General features: G+C 40.3%; 1 protein-coding gene across 1 annotated transcript in view; it reads left to right on the forward strand.

Moving 5' to 3' along the window:
- Nucleotides 1–16,900: 16,900 nt before the first annotated feature.
- The window catches only part of KCNU1 (potassium calcium-activated channel subfamily U member 1), a 136,367-nt gene continuing 134,084 nt past the window's right edge, over nucleotides 16,901–19,183 (forward strand). Inside the window, exon 1 of the mRNA XM_066383593.1 lies at nucleotides 16,901–17,095. Coding sequence (XP_066239690.1) covers nucleotides 16,901–17,095 — 195 coding nt within the window. The remainder of the gene's footprint in view (nucleotides 17,096–19,183) is intronic.

Below are 19,183 nucleotides of genomic sequence, written 5' to 3' on the forward strand. Positions count from 1 at the left end.
TGCCAGATCAGATAAATAGCAACTGTATTTTCTTCTGGTTCTCATTTCTTTTCCCCTATTTTCTTCACTCTTTCTCTATATACCTTTCTTTACATTTTTTAGACATTTATTTATAAATATTATTTCTCTTTTATAGAACCAAGCTCTGAAATTAAGACGACAATGGTTTAAAAGAAAGAACACGTACTTTAGGATCAAATGGTTGGGGCTTTGTTGGTCAAATAAGTTTGTAAATATGATATATATGTTTGCTCACTTATAGTTTGCACTGGGTATGGGGGACAGGCTATAAGCAGGCAGGGTCGTTATAGCCTAGGGCTCAGTTTTAAGACTAAGCTTTTCCCCACACCTTGACTGTTGCATGATGTGGGGTGGTGCACTCTTATGAGGAATCTCATTATGCCTCAGATAAGTGACTTTGTACCAGAGACTTCTTTGTTTGTATATTGAATTAAAAGTTTTGATTTCTACACTATAAAATGGGGCAGAGGAGCCCATGCTGGAGGAGAGCAGAGAAAGGCCACGTGGAGGAGAGGAGAAGCAGCCAAGATGGCAGAGTGCTGAAGGAGAAGCCAGTTTGTGCAGAGTTTGTGCAGAGAGAAGGAAATGGGGAACAGAGGTGAATGAGGCTGGTGAGGTAGAAACCTTTGATTCTAGGAAACTTGGATAAGTCAGTGCCTTTGGGAGCCCTGAATGGAAAGGGAAGTGTTTTCCCACTGTGTGTATTTCTTGCCCACTGGGTGCGAGCTAGGATTAAAGGTAATAGCCCACCAGTTCTCGGCTCCATTGTTTCATTACCGTCTGTATGAATCAAATGCAAACCTGCACAGGCCAGGTGGCTGTGATAGTGGCCGTGGCTACTGGCCTTTCATACCATCTCTTCCTAAAAAATATTATCTGATCTCATGTCCCACCTTAGGGCTACACACCCAAGGGTATAATTAAGTACTAAATGCCTCTCTCTGCTTTTTGTGTGTTTCCTTCTCTGCACAGCAATCTCTTTCACTAAATTCAACATTTAAACTGTGAAGAGATTCTGCAAGATGCTGTGGAGGAGACAAAAGGAGATCTTACAAATCTCAACTCATTGACATTTTTATTCATCACAATAAAATGAGCATACAAGAAGTTAACCATTATGGAAGAAAGTATGGTGGTTCCTCAAAAAACTGAAAATAGAACTACCTTCTGACCCATCAATCCCTCTACTGGGTATATACCCCAAAAACTCAGAAACATTGATACGTAAAGACACATGCAGCCCCATGTTCATTGCAGCATTGTTCACAGTGGCCAAGACATGGAAACAACCAAAAAGCCCTTCAATAGAAGACTGGATAAAGAAGATGTGGCACATATACACTATGGAATACTACTCAGCCATAAGAAATGATGACATCGGAACATTTACAGCAAAATGGTGGGATCTTGATAACATTATATGAAGTGAAATAAGTAAATCAGAAAAAACTAAGAACTGCATTATTCCATACGTAGGTGGGACATAAAAATGAGACTAAGAGACATTGATAAGAGTGTGGTGGTTACGGGGGGGGGGGGAGGGGAGAGGGGGAGGGGCACAAAGAAAACTAGATAGAGGGTGACGGAGGACAATCTGACTTTGGGTGATGGGTATGCAACATAATTGATTGACAAGATAACCTGGACATGTTTTCTTTGAACATATGTACCCTGATTTATTGATGTCACCCTAGTAAAATTAATTTTAAAAAACAACATAGATCTTCTAAAAAAAAAAAAAAAAGAAAATGACTTTTCAAAAACTCCTGTGAAGCAGCTGTGACATACCTGCCCTCCAGCTGCACACGCAGTCACTAAACCAAACTGGCCTCCTTCCTTCTGCAATCTGTTGGCAGCTGCCATGACCAATTGGCAGCCTGTGGCTCCAAATGGGTGTCCCAGGGACAGGGATCCACCCCAGTTGTTAAACTTCTCCAGGGGAGGCGATGCAACCTGGCTCATATAAAAATAGACACAAATACAAAGATGAATTTACTTATAAGAATCAGGCCAGGTCTTGAGTAATAAGTAACAGAAGTAGAGAGAAATAACTAACAAGACGCATCACAAATTTTTTTACTGCAAAAGAAAATTTCTAGGTCAATTCTAAAAGCCAAGAGTCCTTTTACTTTTTCTTTCTTTTTGGATGGGATATCTTCATAGACTTCATCTCAGTGCCTCAAATTTGTTTATTTATTTCACTTATTCTTCATCTAACATCAGAATAGGAAGAGCAAAAACAACCTAAAATTTTGCTTTTATTGTTTCTAAAGAATTTCCAGGAATATTTTGCAACTAAGAAACATATATTTAATGAAACACAAAATTCTTTATAGGAGAAACTTTCCACTTCATATTTTTACTGACAGGTAACTAAACTCCAAATATTAAAGTGCTTTGAAAATTCAAGCATTTTTTTTAAAATAATTTTATTTTTTTTAATGGGGCGACATCAATAAATCAGGATACATATATTCAAAGATAACAAGTCCAGGTTATCTTGTCGTTCAATTATGTTGCATACCCATCACCCAAAGTCAGGTTGTCCTTTGTCACCTTCTATCTAGTTTTCTTTGTGCCCCTCCCCCTCCCCCTTTCCCTCTCCCTTCCCCCCCCCCCCGTAACCACCACACTCTTATCAATGTCTCTTAGTTTCATTTTTATGTCCCACCTACGTATGGAATAATGCAGTTCCTGTTTTTTTCTGATTTACTTATTTCATTTCGTATCATGTTTATTGCAGCATTGTTCACAGTGGCCAGGACATGGAAACAACCAAAAAGCCCTTCAATAGATGACTGGATAAAGAAGATGTGGCACATATACACTATGGAATACTACTCAGCCATAAGAAATGATGACATCGGTTCATTTACAGCAAAATGGTGGGATCTTGATAACATGATCAAGCATATTTTTAATCAGAAACTTACCTTGCTTTTTCTACCCATGTAGTTTTTTGAAAACCAATCAGAATCCATGGTTTTAAAATTAGCCAAAATCTGACCCTAGAAGGAAAAATAATTCAGTAAGAACCTTGTTACCAACGTCTCTTGAGGCTTTCTTTTACACAAAAGTTTACCTAACTCTAAAGCTGAGCAAATTTTTAAATCAGTTTTCACTGAAAATTTTCTAAAGAAACCATTTGATACTTTTGAAGGGCCTTTAATAGATAGCCTCACCTAGCCTGGGGTGGCGCAGTGGATAGAGTGCTGACCTGGAACACTGAGGTCGCTGGTTGAAACCCTGGGCAAGCCTGCTAGAGTGAAAGCAACTATATTTCGTCCCCTCCTCCTTTCTCTGTAAAAATCAATAAATAAAATCTTGGGAAAAAAAAAGAAGTTAACACCTACTTTCAGCCCTATGCTAACCAGGGGACTTGCACCTTAAAAAGAAATATATTTATAGATATGGAGGTATATGCCAAATTCCAGCTACAGACACCAAGTATCAATGGCAAACAATGTACTCTAAGTTATTCTCCTTTCTCAATGCATTTGAGAGCTGTGGGGCTGTTTCCCTGTTCTGAATACAGTCTCCAAAATTAAGATCTCACGTTGAAATACTTCTAGATGGCCTGGGCCCACCGCCCTGAGTACTGTCTTTCCTCCTTCCCAGAAGACCATAGAGATTTCCAAGTACAACAGCCTCCTAGTCTGACTTTTAGAAGAGCTCTCCTAAGTGCAGGCTGCAAATGCTGCTAATTCGGTGTGATGACCAGCCTCATGCCTTCAGTGTGCTTTGCCTCCCCTCTGCTCCATTCCCCACCCTTTTCTCCTTAGACTGAAGAGCTCCCTTTAGATAAGGGATTTCCAAATCAGAGCAGCGAGGCAATCAGCAGAGTTATGTAAGGCCATTAAAGCTCCTTCATTAGCATTGAGTGCCCAGTGTAATGAACCCTGTGGCCTGAACAGAGGAGGGAGGCTTAACCTCTCTGCAGGGAAGGAACCTCAGATGCTGAAAATTTTACTGCCCAAGATCAAGGCAGGCTTGCTGCAGACCAGTCCCTACAGTAATATTGGTTAAAGATCATGTAGAGAAGGAAAAAGTTTTCCTTGGCATTCTTGGGGTCCAGGGAAACTAACAAAGACAGACAGCCAGGAAAAAATCGTAGAAATCCTACTTAATTTTTACATGGTCAATGGGAGGAGCCTTTACAAGAGAATGCATACCCGAAGACTTGACCAGAGAAGGAAGCTTCCATACCTTTCAGACAAAGAACATTACAATTGTGAAGAATTGACAAGACAATGGTGTTTGCAGTAGGGTTAGTTCATGGGAAAAGGGTAAGGAGAAAAATAAAGGTTAGTTGAACAAATCTTTTTATACAGCCTTCTTTCCCTTAAATTTTCTGCCTCTGGTGATAAGAATGCTTCTTTCTACCCGGTGTGGTGTAGGGAGGGTACCTTGTACATGGGAGGTCTATGGCCTATTTCAGGGAAAGGCAAGCAGGGAAAGGGGTAGGTCAAAGTGACCTTCTTGTTTCTGCTATTTTAAAAAAGTACTTAAGGTAATTAATATGCCAGCATGCCATAGTTTGGGGTAACATGTCCTGAGCCTCATCAGTGAGTTGACTAGATTGTACACTGGGCTTGAATCAGAATTACCACTTGTTAGCTCAGAGATGTTGGAGAAATTGCAGAATTTCTCTAAACCTCAACCTTTTCATCTCTAAAATAAGGAGGTTATATCTCTTACACACAGTTGTGATGACTTAGTGAGACAGTCCGCGCAAAATGTTTAATATGAAACTCTATGCACAATACATGACAGCTATTATTATTGAAGTGTCCAAAGTACGATCCCACTAAGGGCTTACTACTTTAAATTTACAAAGTGCTTTCCTTCATAGTGTCTAACTGGACCCTCATGTAATCTACGGACAGTGTAGGTATTTTATCTCTTAGGAAAATTGATTTTTGTTGTTGTTTTCAGATCTAGTAAGTAGTGAAGTCAAGACTCAAAGTCATCACTTGACGGCCCAGGGCACATCCTATTGGCCACAAAGGACCACTTGACTCCCCAGGGGAGGAGCCACCACCTGCAGAAGCTACGGCTCCCCTGTAAAGGATGAGTTTCTAAGCACTGTGAGCCCTGTGTTGGTTTGGTTTCATTCCATCTACTTGACTTAGCCAGGCCAATAAAAGCTGAGAAGTCCAGCTATGTGCACTGCCCATTTGCCTAATGATTATTCTAGGAGCCAGTGATTCCTGTTAGGGTGCAAGTGACAGATTGCCCATTTGATAGAAATGTATATTTGTCAAACTAGGAATCCTTGGCAAACAAGGAAACAGAGCTGCCTGGTCCCCTACTCCCACCCAACAGAGAGGTTAACCATGTGATTACTACCGGGTCCGGTTGGCTCAGTGGTAGAATGTTGACCTGGCATGTGGAAGTCCTGGGTTCGATTCCCAGCCAGAGCACACAAGAGAAGTGACCATCTGCTTCTCCACCCCTCCCCCTCTCCTTTCTCTCTGTCTCTCTCTTCCCCTCCCACAGCGAAGGCTCCATGGGAGCAAAGTTGGCCCAGGTGCTGAAGATGGCTCCATGGCCTCCATGTCAGGTGTTGGAATGGCTCCGGTTGCAATGGAGCAACGCCCCCTAGTGGGCTTGCTGGGTGGATCCCTGTCAGGCCACATGCAGGGGTATGTCTCTCTGACTCCCCTCCTCTCACTAAAATAAAAATTAATTTAAATTAAATAAAAACAATAAAAGTCTAGAAATCAAAAAGTGTCCCAGAAGCTTATTTTCCAGGTGATGAAGAGATTAGGGAGGACTCACAAAACCATGGAAGGGAGTTCTGGACTATCTTTCTTACAGCATCATTGTCTTTCTGGAGGAAACTGTTAAATTTCTCCTAGCTTTCTGTGCTTTGTTTTGCATTGTCACATTAAATGGGAAAAATTTGAAAAGATTCTCCTGCCTATCTCTTGACCCGTGCATTGGGGTCTTGATTGTGTATGATTGAGATCACTCCTGTAGGGCAGTCTTTGCAGCAAGAGAACCCCATGCTAAAGAAGACATTTTGAGTGGAAATGCAATAAAACAATATATCTTTCTGGTTGTTCCACTAAGTTTACCAATCCAATGATAATGCTTCGGGGCAAGGATTAACTTTGTAAACATGTTACAATTCTCTAATATATGAAAACCCAGAGAGGGGAAAGTACCCTGAGTAACCTCTCCCAAACTAATGAGATTCATATGCACAGACCAGATCTGTCCTTCTAATTTCATTGAGGCGAGCCAAAGCAGACCAAGGGAGATCCAGTGTATTTGCCCCTACTCTGAGCAGGACCTACAAAGGCATGATTTTTTGAAGGGTTTATTGGAATGTACTCCAGGGGGAAAATAATATAAAATAAAATAAAAAAATAAAGTCTCTTTCCTTAAAAAAAAAAAAAATGGACAAAAGTTAGTCAATGTTGCACCCTTGTGGCAAGATTTCCAAAGAGCAATTCTTGCTTTGGTGAATAACTGTGATGATACTTGCAAAATGGGATCCTGCCCTTGATATTATTGTTTAAAAAATAGTGTAAAGAGGAGAGGAAGGAGATTGCTAGCTCGGCGATGGCCATTCCAGGAGGTTGATTTTCTCAACTCACAAAATCTTGTCACCAAAACGCTACACTGTCTCCTTTCATCATCTCTCTTGGTTACAAAGGATTTGATTCTCTTCTGCAGTACTTTTTCTTCCCGTCATCACTTTAATTTTTCTTAGAAGTAAGATAAAAAGATATTTTAAAATACTCAGGAGGCCCAAAGATTTTATCAAATAAGCTTACCATTATTAGCCTTTGATGACTACTCACCATCAGAGATTGACCTTTATTCTCTCAAACACGATGCATTTGGAATGGGTGGAAGGAGCTCTGCATTCACAAACTGAAGAATGCATTCCTCCATCCTGGTCTGGATTTTCTTGTTTTAAAAAGACATAAGTAAGGTTTAGGGATAAATAGATTTAATGATTAATAATTCTTGTACCTAAATGCTTATCTACATAGTTTTTGCATATTATATTTCAAAAGGTCCTTACTTCAAGAATATCCTGGAAAATAAATGTATTAATGCAACAGTTACATTGAAACTTTACATCAAGGGCATTGCTTATAAAGACTATTTCTAGAGGAATGCAATTAAAATTACCATACTGATGAGGAATGTCAGCTATACTAATAAAAATGGCAACAGTACTTTTTGATGGGAAAAATCATAGAGAAGGGTGAATAACCAAGGTGCTGTCTTAGAGACATTAGCTCATTTCAGAACAATTTATTTGCTTCATGTTTGCCCGTTGTATCATTTTTAAAAAATGTCTTTAAAATACAGTGTGTCCGTAAAGTCGTGGTGCACTTTTACCGGTCACAGGAAAGCAACAAAAGACGATAGAAATGTGAAATCTGCACCAAATAAAAGGAAAACCCTCTCAGTTTCTGTAGGATGATGTGGCAGTGACGTAACACCGTGTATACAGCGGAGCAGCCCACGGCCATGCCAGTCAAGATGTGGATGGTTCAGAGGAAAGTTCAGTGTGTTCTGTGGCTCGCTAAATTTGAATCCATGACCAAAGTGCATCGTGAATATCAGTATGTTTATAATAAAGTGCCACCACATAGGAATAACATTACTTGGTGGGATAAGCAGTTGAAGGAAACTGGCAGTTTGGTGGAGAAACCCCGTTCTGGTAGGCCATCAGTCAGTGATGAGTCTGTAGAGGCTATACAGGATAGTTACCTAAGGAGCCTTAAAAAATCTGTGCATGAGCCCACATTGAACTGCACTGAATAGGTATGAAACTGGGAGAGTTTTCCTTTTATTTGGTGCAGATTTCACATTTCTATTATCTTTTGTTGCTTTCCTGTGACCAGTCAAAAGTGCACCATGACTTATGGATACACTGTATGTAGATTAAAATAAGGTGTTTTTTTGTTGTTATTGTTTTGGTATTTTTCTGAAGTGAGAAGTGGGGGGAGGCAAACAGACAGACTCTCGCATGCACCTGACTGGGATCCACCCAGCATGCCCACCAGGGGGCGATGCTCTGCCCATCTATGGCATTGCTTCCCTGGAACCAGAGCCATTCTAGCTCCTGAGGTGGAGGCCATGGAGCCATCCTAAGTGCCTGGGCCAACTTTGCTCCAATGGATCCTTGGCTGTGGGAGGGGAGGAGAGAGATAGAGAGAAAGGAGAAGGGAAAGAATAGAGAAGCAGATGAGTGCTTCTCCTGTGTGCCCTGGCCAGGAATTGAACCTGGGACTTCCACACGCTGGGCAGACACTCTACCAGCCAGGGCTTAAAATAAGGTTGGTTTTTTTAAAGAAGTTATTTTGTACCTATACTGTTACAGTTTTCTCCTGAGACAATAAAAAAAAAAACTGCTAGGCTATTCTCAAACCAAAGATGGAACTAAAATCCAGTCTTTTCATCTCTCAAATTTGCAAGGAGACATAAAGAGTTTGGGTGAACATACCAGTCCAGAAGGAGAGAATACAGAAAAGATGACTTTTATCTTCTATGCTGTTGGTGACAACTCAGTTTTTCAACATAATCTTTCAGTTGGATATGATATCTGGAGACTCAAACACACAAAGCTCATTGAAATTGGGATTTTGGAAACCCACACTCACACGCACCCAAAAGAATAATACAACCAGCTGCTGGGACAATGCTTGGTGATTTGATGGTAGACCAGAAATTCCAACCAAAACTAGCAGGGAAGATGGGCAAAGGGATGGCCTGATGACCACTGCATTGGAACCATGGCCAGAATTGCTGGTCGCAGTGGCCAGCACACCACTTTAGTTGGTGGGCATTAAGCATTCGGATAAAATCACCAGCTTGATGTTCAGCTAGCCCAGGGGTCGCGAAAGTATGGCTCGCGAGCCAGAAGTGGCTCTTTTGATGGCTGCATCTGGCTTGCAGACAAATCTTTTTTTTTTAACTTTTATTTATTTATCTATTTTTTCAGAGACAGAGCGAGAGTCAGAGAGAGGGATAGATAGGGACAGACAGATAGGAACGGAGAGAGATGAGAAGCATCAATCACCAGTTTTTGGTTGCAACACCTTAGTTGTTCATTGATTACTTTCTCATATGTGCCCTGACCGTGGGCCTTCAGCAGACTGAGTAACCCCCTGCTCAAGCCAGTGACCCCGGATCCAAGCTGGTGGGCCTTTTGCTCACACCAGATGAGCCTGCACTCAAGCTGGAGACCTCGGGGTCTCGAATCTGGGTCTTCCGCATCCCAGTCTGACGATCTATCCACTGTGCCACCTCCTGGTCAGGCCAGACAAATCTTTAATAAAAAATAATAATGTTAGAAATATAAAACATTCTCATGTATTACATTCCATTCATTTCCTATCGCTCATGTTCATGGTTGTGGGTGGCTGGAACCAATCACAGCTGTCCTCCAGGACAACACCAAATTTTTATTGGATAAGGTGTAATGTACACAGGTTGTTGTGAGGTTAGGAAGTAAACTTCCCTCCTTTTAATCAAGTAGTCAGCTAGCTAATTGCAGAAACCCTTTTGACGAAGAAGATGGCTGAAAGAAAAAAAGATGAAGAGTATTGTACTTTTCAGCAGGAATGGAGAGAAGGAATTTGCCTTTGTGGAGAGAACAGGTTCTGCAGTGTGTCTAATATGCAATGATAAAATTGGATCGATGAAACGGTCAAATATAACACTTAAACATATGCCATATTATATTTGCATTGAAATATCCAGCGGGGAACAGCAGGAAGAAAGCATGTCAAGAGGAGCTACTGTACAGAGTGCAAACTAGTCAGCAGCAACTCCATGTTTGGACCCAAAAAGGTGACTGAAATTGGGCTAGCTTTGCTGGTGCTTTAGCAATTATGAGAAATGGAAAGCCATTCACAAATGGGGAGATGCCAAAATATTCATACTTGATGTTGCCAATGAACTTTTTGACGACTTTTCGGATAAAGACAAGATAATCAAACGAATAAAAGACATGCCTCTGTCAGCAAGAACTGTTCACGATCGTACCATCATGATGGCAAATCAAATTGAGGCAACACAAGTGAAGGACATAAATGCAGCCCCATTCTTTTCTCTCGGTTTGGATTAGTCAACAAACATAAGCCATTTATCCCAGTTCAGCGTGATTGCAAGGTATGCTGTCGGTGACACACTACGTGAAGAAAGTCTTGCTGTTTTGCCTATGAAAGAGACAACAAGAGGGGAGGATTTATTCAAGTCTTTCACTGAGTTCACTAAAGAAAAAAATCTACCGATGGATAAACTTATTTCAGTGTGTACTGATGGTGCTCCGTACATGGTGGGGAAAAACAGAGGATTCCTAGCACTTCTTTGTGAACATAAAAAGAGACCAATCCTAAGTTTTCACTGCATCCTACATAGGAGGCTCTTTGTGCTCAGATGTGTGGCGAGCAGGTTGGTGAGGTGATATCACTGGTCATTTGGGTGGTCAACTTTATTGTTGCCCAAGCTTTAAATGATCAGCAGTTTAAAACACTGCTGGATGAAGTTGGAATAATTATGCTTCTGCACAGCAATGTGCATTGGTTGTCAAGAGGGAAGGTGCTCGCCTGACCAGGCGGTGGCGCAGTGGATAGAGTGTCAGACTGGGATGCGGAAGACCCAGGTTTGAGACCCCAAAGTCGCCAGTTTGAATGCAGGCTCATCTGGTTTGAGCAAAAAGCTCACCAGCTTGAGCCCAAGGTTGCTGGCTCAAGCAAGAAGTTACTTGGTCTGCTGAAGGCCCGCAGTCAAGGTACATATGAGAAAGCAATCAATGAACAACTAAGGTGTTGCAACATGCAACGAAATTGATGCTTCTCAGCTCTCTCCATTCCTGTCTGTCTGTCCCTGTCTATCCCTCTCTCTGACTCTCTCTCTGTCTCTGTAAAAAAAAAAAAAAAAAAAAAAAAGAGGGAAGGTGCTCAGATGTTTCACGGCTTGTCTGAGCGAAATCCAGACTTCTCTTGAAATGAAAAACATCGAGCATCCTGAGTTAGTTAACCCTGAGTGGCTCCTGAAGTTCTACTATCTCATGAACATGACTGAACATCTGAACCAGCTCAATGTGAAAATGCAAGGCATTGGAAATACAGTGTTACCCCTTCAACAAGCAGTGTTTGCATTTGAAAACAAGCTGGAACTCTTCATTGCTGACATTGAAACAAGTCGTTTACTACACTTTGAAAAACTGTGAGAGTTGAAAGATGCATGCACAGCAAATGACCCTGTTCAACATCTTGATCTCCAGCAGCTAGCATGCTTCACATCTAATCTCCTGCAGTCATTGAAAGCATGCTTTGGAGAATTTCGTGAGTGCACTTGTCTTTTTAAGTTCATCATCCATCCACACAAGTGTGCAGTGGACAGTGTAGACCTGAGTTACATCCCCAGTGTCTCTATCAGAGATTTTGAGCTACAAGCTGCTGACCTGATGGTCTCAGACTTGTGGGTGAATAAGTTCTGGAAAGACTGAATGAAGATTTGGAAAGACTTGCATGACAGCAAGTAGAGTTGGCAAGCAAACATAAGTGGGGAGAAATGAAAAAACTTGAACCCGCGGACCAGCTGATTGTCAAAACTTGGAACGTGCTTCCCGTCACATACCACACAGTGCAGTGTGTGAGTCTTACTGTACTGACAATGTTTGGCTCTACGTATGCATGTGAGCAGTCTTTCTCACATCTAAAGAATGTTAAGACCAACCTAAAATCACGTTTAATGGATGGAAGTCTCAACGCCTGCATAAAGCTTAACCTCACCACGTATCAACCAGACTACAAAGCCATCAGCAAAACCATGCAGCACCAGAAGTCTCATTAATGGTAAGAAGTACTTTACTCATCATTGGTTAGCAACAGCATAACAACGTTATTAAAAAGAATTCAGACTTATTGTACTTTAAAAGTGTTGGTCTTACATAAAATACACACATTTACTTGTTTTTAGTGTTAAACATATTGTATGGCTCTCACAGAATTACATTTTAAAATATGTGGCATTCATGGCTCTCTGAGCCAAAAAGGTTCCTGACCCCTGAGCTAGCCTGATTGCTGAAGAGACTGATTGCATTATTCATTTCTCATGAGAAAATTTAGGACTCTCATGGATCCATAGAGATTATATTAGAGAAAAAAAAATACACTACAGAGTTATCAACAGTTTTATCCTTCTATTCTTTCAAAAGGGGCAGTCAGTCACAGGGATAAATAGAACCTGAACAGAAAATGGGTTTTTGGTGAGACTGAGTTTGGAAGCCCTCTATTTTGTAGAATTCGGTATCTCTCTCTTCATCACTTAGTTTCTGTTTCCATGTCTCCTTTCTATTTCTCTTCCAGACAGGTTTTCCATCTTCTAAAAAAAAAACAAAACAAAAAAACCCCCAAAATCAAACAAACGAAACTCTGCTGCTTGTTAATTATCTATGAAATACTTCCATCTACTGGCCAGATGGAGAAAACTCATGTCTTAACTTTTTTGTTGTTCTACTTGTACCATGATTTATAAACACTGCCCTCCAAATATGTAGTACAATAATGTATGGCACATTTCTTTAAGAAAATAAAATTTTAAAGTAAAACATGTTCCATTTCATTATAAAGTATAATTTTCCATAATATTTGAGTGCCCAGAAGTAGATTATGAAGACATGCACAAAGTGAAGTTAGTTTTCTAATCAAATCATTGACATGTTAAAAAAAAAAATCATCTAAGCCTGACCTGTGGTGGCGCAGTGGATAAAGCGTCGACCTGGAACACTGAAGTCTCAGGTTCAAAACCCTGGGCTTGCCCAGTCAAGGCACATGTGGGAGTTGATGCTTGCTGCTCCTCCCCCCTTCTCTGTCTCTCTCTGTCTCTCTCTCTCTCTCTCCTCTAAAATGAAAATATAAAAATAATTTTAAAAATCATCTGAAAAAAGAAATCTTCAATAGGACAGTGTTGTTTGTTTCTTAGCTCTAGTTTTAAAAGGGTAGCAGTGAAAGGCCCCAACAACCATCCAGAAGTACCAGCCAGAAATGCAGGGCAGCTGTGACATGTCCTCATTTTCGTCTCGCACGGACGTGCAGATCTTACATCCTGGCTTTTGTTCGCACCTGTCCGCTTGTCCCACCCACCAGCACACTCACTGGACTGTCCTCTCACGCTGGACCAGTGTCTTCTCTGGTTGGAAGCCAGGAAGACCCTTTTACAGCTGGCATTCGATCATTTAATTCTTTTCTTTAAAATCCTGCAAATGTTTCCTCTTATGATAAAGTGCTTGTATGTATTTTTTTAATAAGGCCTTGCATGATCTGGTTCCCTCATATATAGCCAGCCTTCTCCTGGATCATTGCTTTCCACTGCCTACCCTCTTTAGAGTGCCATCCCTTTTCCACCTTGGCCCACGGTAGTCCTTGGGTCCAATAATACATGTCCCAGCTCCCCCAGGCCACCAGACATCCTGGCCTGGGTAGCTTCTCCTGCTTCATTCCTCAGCGTCAAACGTGACAGAGCCTCTGGACTCTTCCTCTACATCTGGTTCCTCCTTCTACATGTTTCTCCTCCCCAAATTTCCCCAGTTTCTAATTGCAAACGTCTTCCTCAGTTGACGGTATCACCTGTCAAGGAATGAACTACATTTGTTTTGTTGACCACTATGCTTCCAGTGGCTGGGTCAACACACACACATGCACACCATGTGTGTACCATACATATACACACATTTGAAAATAATTCTGCTTATAGTAGGTAGCCAGTAGAGTAGATGTTATTTTTTGTTTCTTTAAATTCTCAAGTGCAAGAAGATTGCCTTCTTAGTTATTGTGAAGGATAAGGTTGCTTCATAATTGTCTACCTCCCATGTTCTGAACACCGAATTACTACAAGTTATAATGGCCGCTTTTCCTTGATGACAAGCATCTGAAAATGTTATCAAATTCATATCTGTCAGTGAAGATAAAAACACTTTGAATAGCATTTTATCCAAATCAGATACCCTGTCCACTACACACACGCACACACACACACACACACACACACACACTCACTCACACACACCACCACCACCACCACCACCACAGACCACAAACACACTACAAACTGGGACTTCCTTTCTGAGAACAGTTTGTAGTAAGAGATGAGAAAAACAGGGTAGAGAAGTGTGGATAACTTGGGTTAAGTTCCATCCTAAGAAATAATTTTTAAAATGAAAATATTTCTCAATTAGAGTTGACATACAATATGATATTAATTTCAGGAGTACTACATAGTGATTAGACATTTATATACCTTACAAGGTGATTACCCTGATAAGTGTAGTAACCCATTGGACTGCATACATAGTTATTATTATAATGTTACCTAATATTTCAAAGGCTCTATAATCTATTTAATCATCAACTATTAAGTTTTCGTGATTTTCCAGGCATGTGACAGGTATATCACCAGACACAAGGTAGTGCCCGATAAAGAATGCATAAGATAAGATCCCTAAGCATATAGAGCAGTGGTTCTCAACCTGTGGGTTGCGACCCCGGCAGGGGTAGAACGACCAAAACACAGGGGTCGCCTAAAGCCATCCGAAAATACATATTTATTATACAATACATTTTTAAATAAAATATGTATTTCTGATGGCTTTAGGCGACCCCTGTGCTTTGGTCGTTCAACCCCCACCAGGGTCGTGACCCACAGGTTGAGAACCACTGATATAGAGCTTGTGACGGAAGATGGAAAGTGAACCAGGCAACAAGAAAATAACATAATTACAATTATAAGTGTTGTGACATGCGTTGAAGGAAAGGGTCAAATGCCATACCAGAGAATACTGGGACATGTGACAGGGCCCTCCTTTCTGTAGGATGGTCAGAAAGGCATAATGGGACATTTAAATGGAGACCTAAATACAGCAGCTTTGAGAAACGTGAGTGTGGTAGGCAACAGGAAAAGTGTACTGTAAAGAGCTGGAGAAAGAAAAGGCTGTGCATGTTCTTGTAGCTAAGAGGAGGCAGTGTGGCTGTAGCTGAGTGTAGATAAAGAAGTGTGGGGTGCAAGTGATCAACAATCCCAGTTTGCCCGGAACCAAGGGATTTCCCAGAACATTGGACTTCCGGTACTGAATCTGGGACACTGCAGGGGAAACTGGATGGCTGGAACACCTCTGGGTCAAGACAAATTTGAAGAGACTGGTTTTGAAACCACCCACACATTTTTGACCCATCCACAGAAGATAATTATATAACAGTAACAGAATTTAAAGGGTCAAACTCTTTAAATTGAATTTAATATTATTTGTTCTTAGGAATTAATTTCTGGGAAAAGGGAGAAGATGCCTATACAACATCTTCGAAAGAATTGGCAATATTTAATAGTAAAGATAAGGAAAATTAGAAAACTCCTTTATGATGATAGTTCAATCATTACATAAGAGTAATCAGACTAAGTAAATGAGATGAATATTCTTTGACTTGGAAACAGTAATTTTATTTTCTAAATAGCTTTAGGTGTGTGTGTGTGTGTGTGTGTGTGTATGTGTGTGTAATTTTAACAAATAATTCCTTTCTTTCTCCCCCTCTTCCTTCAGTCCCTCTTTCCTTCCTTCCTTCTTCCCTTCCTCCTCCTTTTTTTTTTATAATCAATGCCATTCAAAAGGAACTGAAATAGCTCTTCTTGTATTGAGCTTTATGTTTTTCAAGATATGATCATACTAACTTACTGGATCCCTACAATAATTCTATCAAGTAGGTGTTATGTTCAACACAAAGTAAGACTACAAAAAGGAAAGGGACTTGTGGGTCATCACATAGTAACTTACTACAAGAATTGGGGCTGGAACCCAACCAGGGTTCCAAATCCTAGACCAGAGTCCTTTACAACACTGCCCCACGCTAGCCTAGCTAGCTAGCTTCATGTCAGGATTCCATAGGAACTATAAGTAAGCTTTAAAAAAGGAGATATAATGGTGGCAGCAGTTCTAGAAAATGTGTTTATTTCCGAGAAATAGTCTGCCACGCAGTGCGGAGTCACAGCAGACTGCAAAGAACAACGAAATTTCTCCTGGGCCTCATCACTTCATGTCAGGTCATCTCCACAATAACTCCGGGTGAGGGGGGAACTAGACCCTCCTCTAGACTCTGACATTTTGCTTGCCACTTGTGTACACTCAAAAGCATGACATTTCTTACATCTTTGAAAACATCAGAGAAAATAAAAAGACATTGCTTTCATTCTGAACTTTACCTCTGTTAGACCAAAGGGTTTGCTGACAGGGCAGGGATAGAAACAAGAAAGGGGAAGAGCCCATAAAGAAGAAATAAAAGGAACAGAATTCTGGGTTCACATAATAATTGACTGATGTTCACATTTGTAAAATTGCCTTCTACGATACCTGTGCTTTATAGCATGTCTTTCTTCTTGAAAGAATAAACTAAAACTTGAAGTTCCTCTCTCATCTGTCCTTCCAAGATTACTGAGAATGTGGCATGCACTCAGATGAAGAACCAATTCACTGACACACAGATAGCTGGATGTCATTTCAGACAAAAAGAATTATTCTGAAATTGTTTGACTGCACACACCAAATAGATAGCCCATTGACCATAACTATAAAGGATGTATTAGAGTTTCCTCAAGGTCACAGAGAAAGTAAGTAACAGAATCAGATCTAGAGTTCTCATCATCTGAAGACCCATGTTTTGGACCCCAGCTTTCTCCCTCTGTTCATTCATTTGCATCCTTTGAGTCAACATCTTGTTGGTTAGCCAACCCACATTCTTAGAACCACTCATTGTATTGCACCCAGTGCTAAGATTCCATAATATAATGAATTCTAATTCCTGGAATCATTGCAATGTGATCATGACATCATAGAATTCTGATATTCAGTTTCCTGATGTCGCAAAACAAGCAACAAAATGGAGATGGGGAAGAATTGGGACGACCGTCCTGCACAACTGAGATCCAAATGGCATTTATTCTTTCCTCCTTAGTGACCTTCTTAAGTGGACTCCTCATCTTACTCATTTTCAGGATAATTTGGAAGGCCATTAAAAAATGGCAAAATATCAAGAAAACAGGAAGTCTTTTGGTCAGTTTCCTTATTTGGGATCCCACTATATGAAGATCACAGACAGGTTTGACATGTGTTGGTGTTTAGAAAATGATTAAGGCTTCCCTGAGTTTTCACAGACTAATGGAATCAGCTTTGCTCTGGTGCCTTAGAAAGGGGTTGATACTCTTCAGACAGAGGTACAGGGCCAGGGCTTCTCTCCCATCACTTGGAGAAGAAAACATCTTGTATGGCTGATGATGAATTTTAGCTCTGGGGACAGAGATCACTTTTCTGAAAAAATACAAACATTATGTTTATGCTTCTATTTTGAATTTTAAAATGACAGCTGTGGGCCCTGGCCAGTTGATTTAGCGGTAGAGTGTCGGCCCAGTGTGTGGAAGTCCCAGGTTTGATTCTCGGTCAGGGCACACAGGAGAAGCACCCATCTGCTTCTCCACCCTTCCCCTTCTCCTTCCTCTCAATCTCTCTCTTCCCCTCCTGCAGCCATGGCTCCATTGGAGCAAAATTGGCCCAGGCACTGAGGACAGCTCCATGGCCTCCACCTCAGGTGCTAGAATAGCTCTGGCCACAACGGAGCAATGAGCAATGCCCAGATGGGCAGAGCATCGCCCCTTGGTGGGCATGCTGGGTGGATCCCAGTTGGGTGCATGTGGGAGTCTGACTGCCTCCCTGCTTCTAAGTTTGGAAAAAATACAAAAAAAAAAACAAAACCCAGAAAAGTTATGTTAGGTCTTATGAGGGCAGCAAAAGGAACAGCTAAGTCATCCTTGCTTTCATAAATCCATGCACTCACATGTGTACTCTTTATTTTGTATAACATGTTAACACAACACACTGAATTGCCCATACCTACACATGGACACCCATGCATACATGCACATGACATCCAGTCTCAAATGCAGAGACCTTTACATGTGGAGATAAGTTTTACAAAGGTGGGTACTATTGAATAACAGCTGGTAAATGATGATAATGAGAATAAAGGTATATTACCCAGTTCAGATGTTGCTCAAGAGCTTGAAATAAAATTCTCAAATGCTATATAATGGCTATTATATTACCAGTGGTCCAAGGCAAAGAGCTGTATCATGACTTATGTGGCTTATTTCCAATATTTGTTTCCCAAACTTTGTTTGTTTCTCCGATTATAGGAATTTCCATAAAAGAGCACATTTCATCGGTGCAATATAATTAACACTGAAAGGCTGCTTAAAACACTTCTCTTAATGCTAAACATTGGCACAAAATAGCAGAATTTATAATAACTTGGTAACTTAAGATCATTGGCAATCTCAAAATATGGAATTCAGGTTTCCGCATTTGAGAAGTACCCAGTGTTGAAGTTTATAGATTTTTGTTATTAAATAACTTCACTCTACTACTAATTATTTCTAGATTAAAAAACTTTAAGTGGCGACATAAAAATTAGGTACTGACTTAACAATACTGACAGAGTGTACAGATGGGTATAATGCATCTGCTTTTTATTTTATTTTCAATGCACAATTCAACTGACAGAGTGAGTTAATCTTAGACTTCTGGTCTAGGAAATATTTTACCCCATTATATTCATTTCTGTGTAGTTACAACAATGTGAGATTCTATGTGTCCATAAATGTTTGCTGTGTTATTTCTTAACTTGGGTGCAATTCCTGTCTCTTCTTTAATCCAGATATACCTTTTCATTTCAAATAAGACACAAATGTTACAAAACGTTAACAAATGAGATCCAAGCTACCAGAATACTATTGTTCTGCTCTTGAATCTTGAGGAATTTGATAAAAGTTGTGTGACTTCTCAATAATTTGTTAATGTAAATTGACAATGATGTGTTTTATTTTCTTTAAGCTTTTGAGAAAGTTGGCCTAAGATAAAAAGTATCAAAGATGGAAACTGTCAAAAGTTGTTTTAAAAATTATTTGGAGAGTCATAATTTTTCTTTTTAAATGTGCATTTTTAGAAGATTCACTACATTAGTAAGAATAATTTTATTATATCTTTGGACCATTTTATTTTTCCACAGAAGGCACCTCCAATTTTATAATGAAATTCAAATGAGTGTTCTACATTGATGTCATATTGAATATGTTTTATTAAATAAAT

This window comes from Saccopteryx leptura, chromosome 4 (assembly GCF_036850995.1).
Source record: "Saccopteryx leptura isolate mSacLep1 chromosome 4, mSacLep1_pri_phased_curated, whole genome shotgun sequence".
Lineage (NCBI taxonomy): Eukaryota > Metazoa > Chordata > Mammalia > Chiroptera > Emballonuridae > Saccopteryx > Saccopteryx leptura.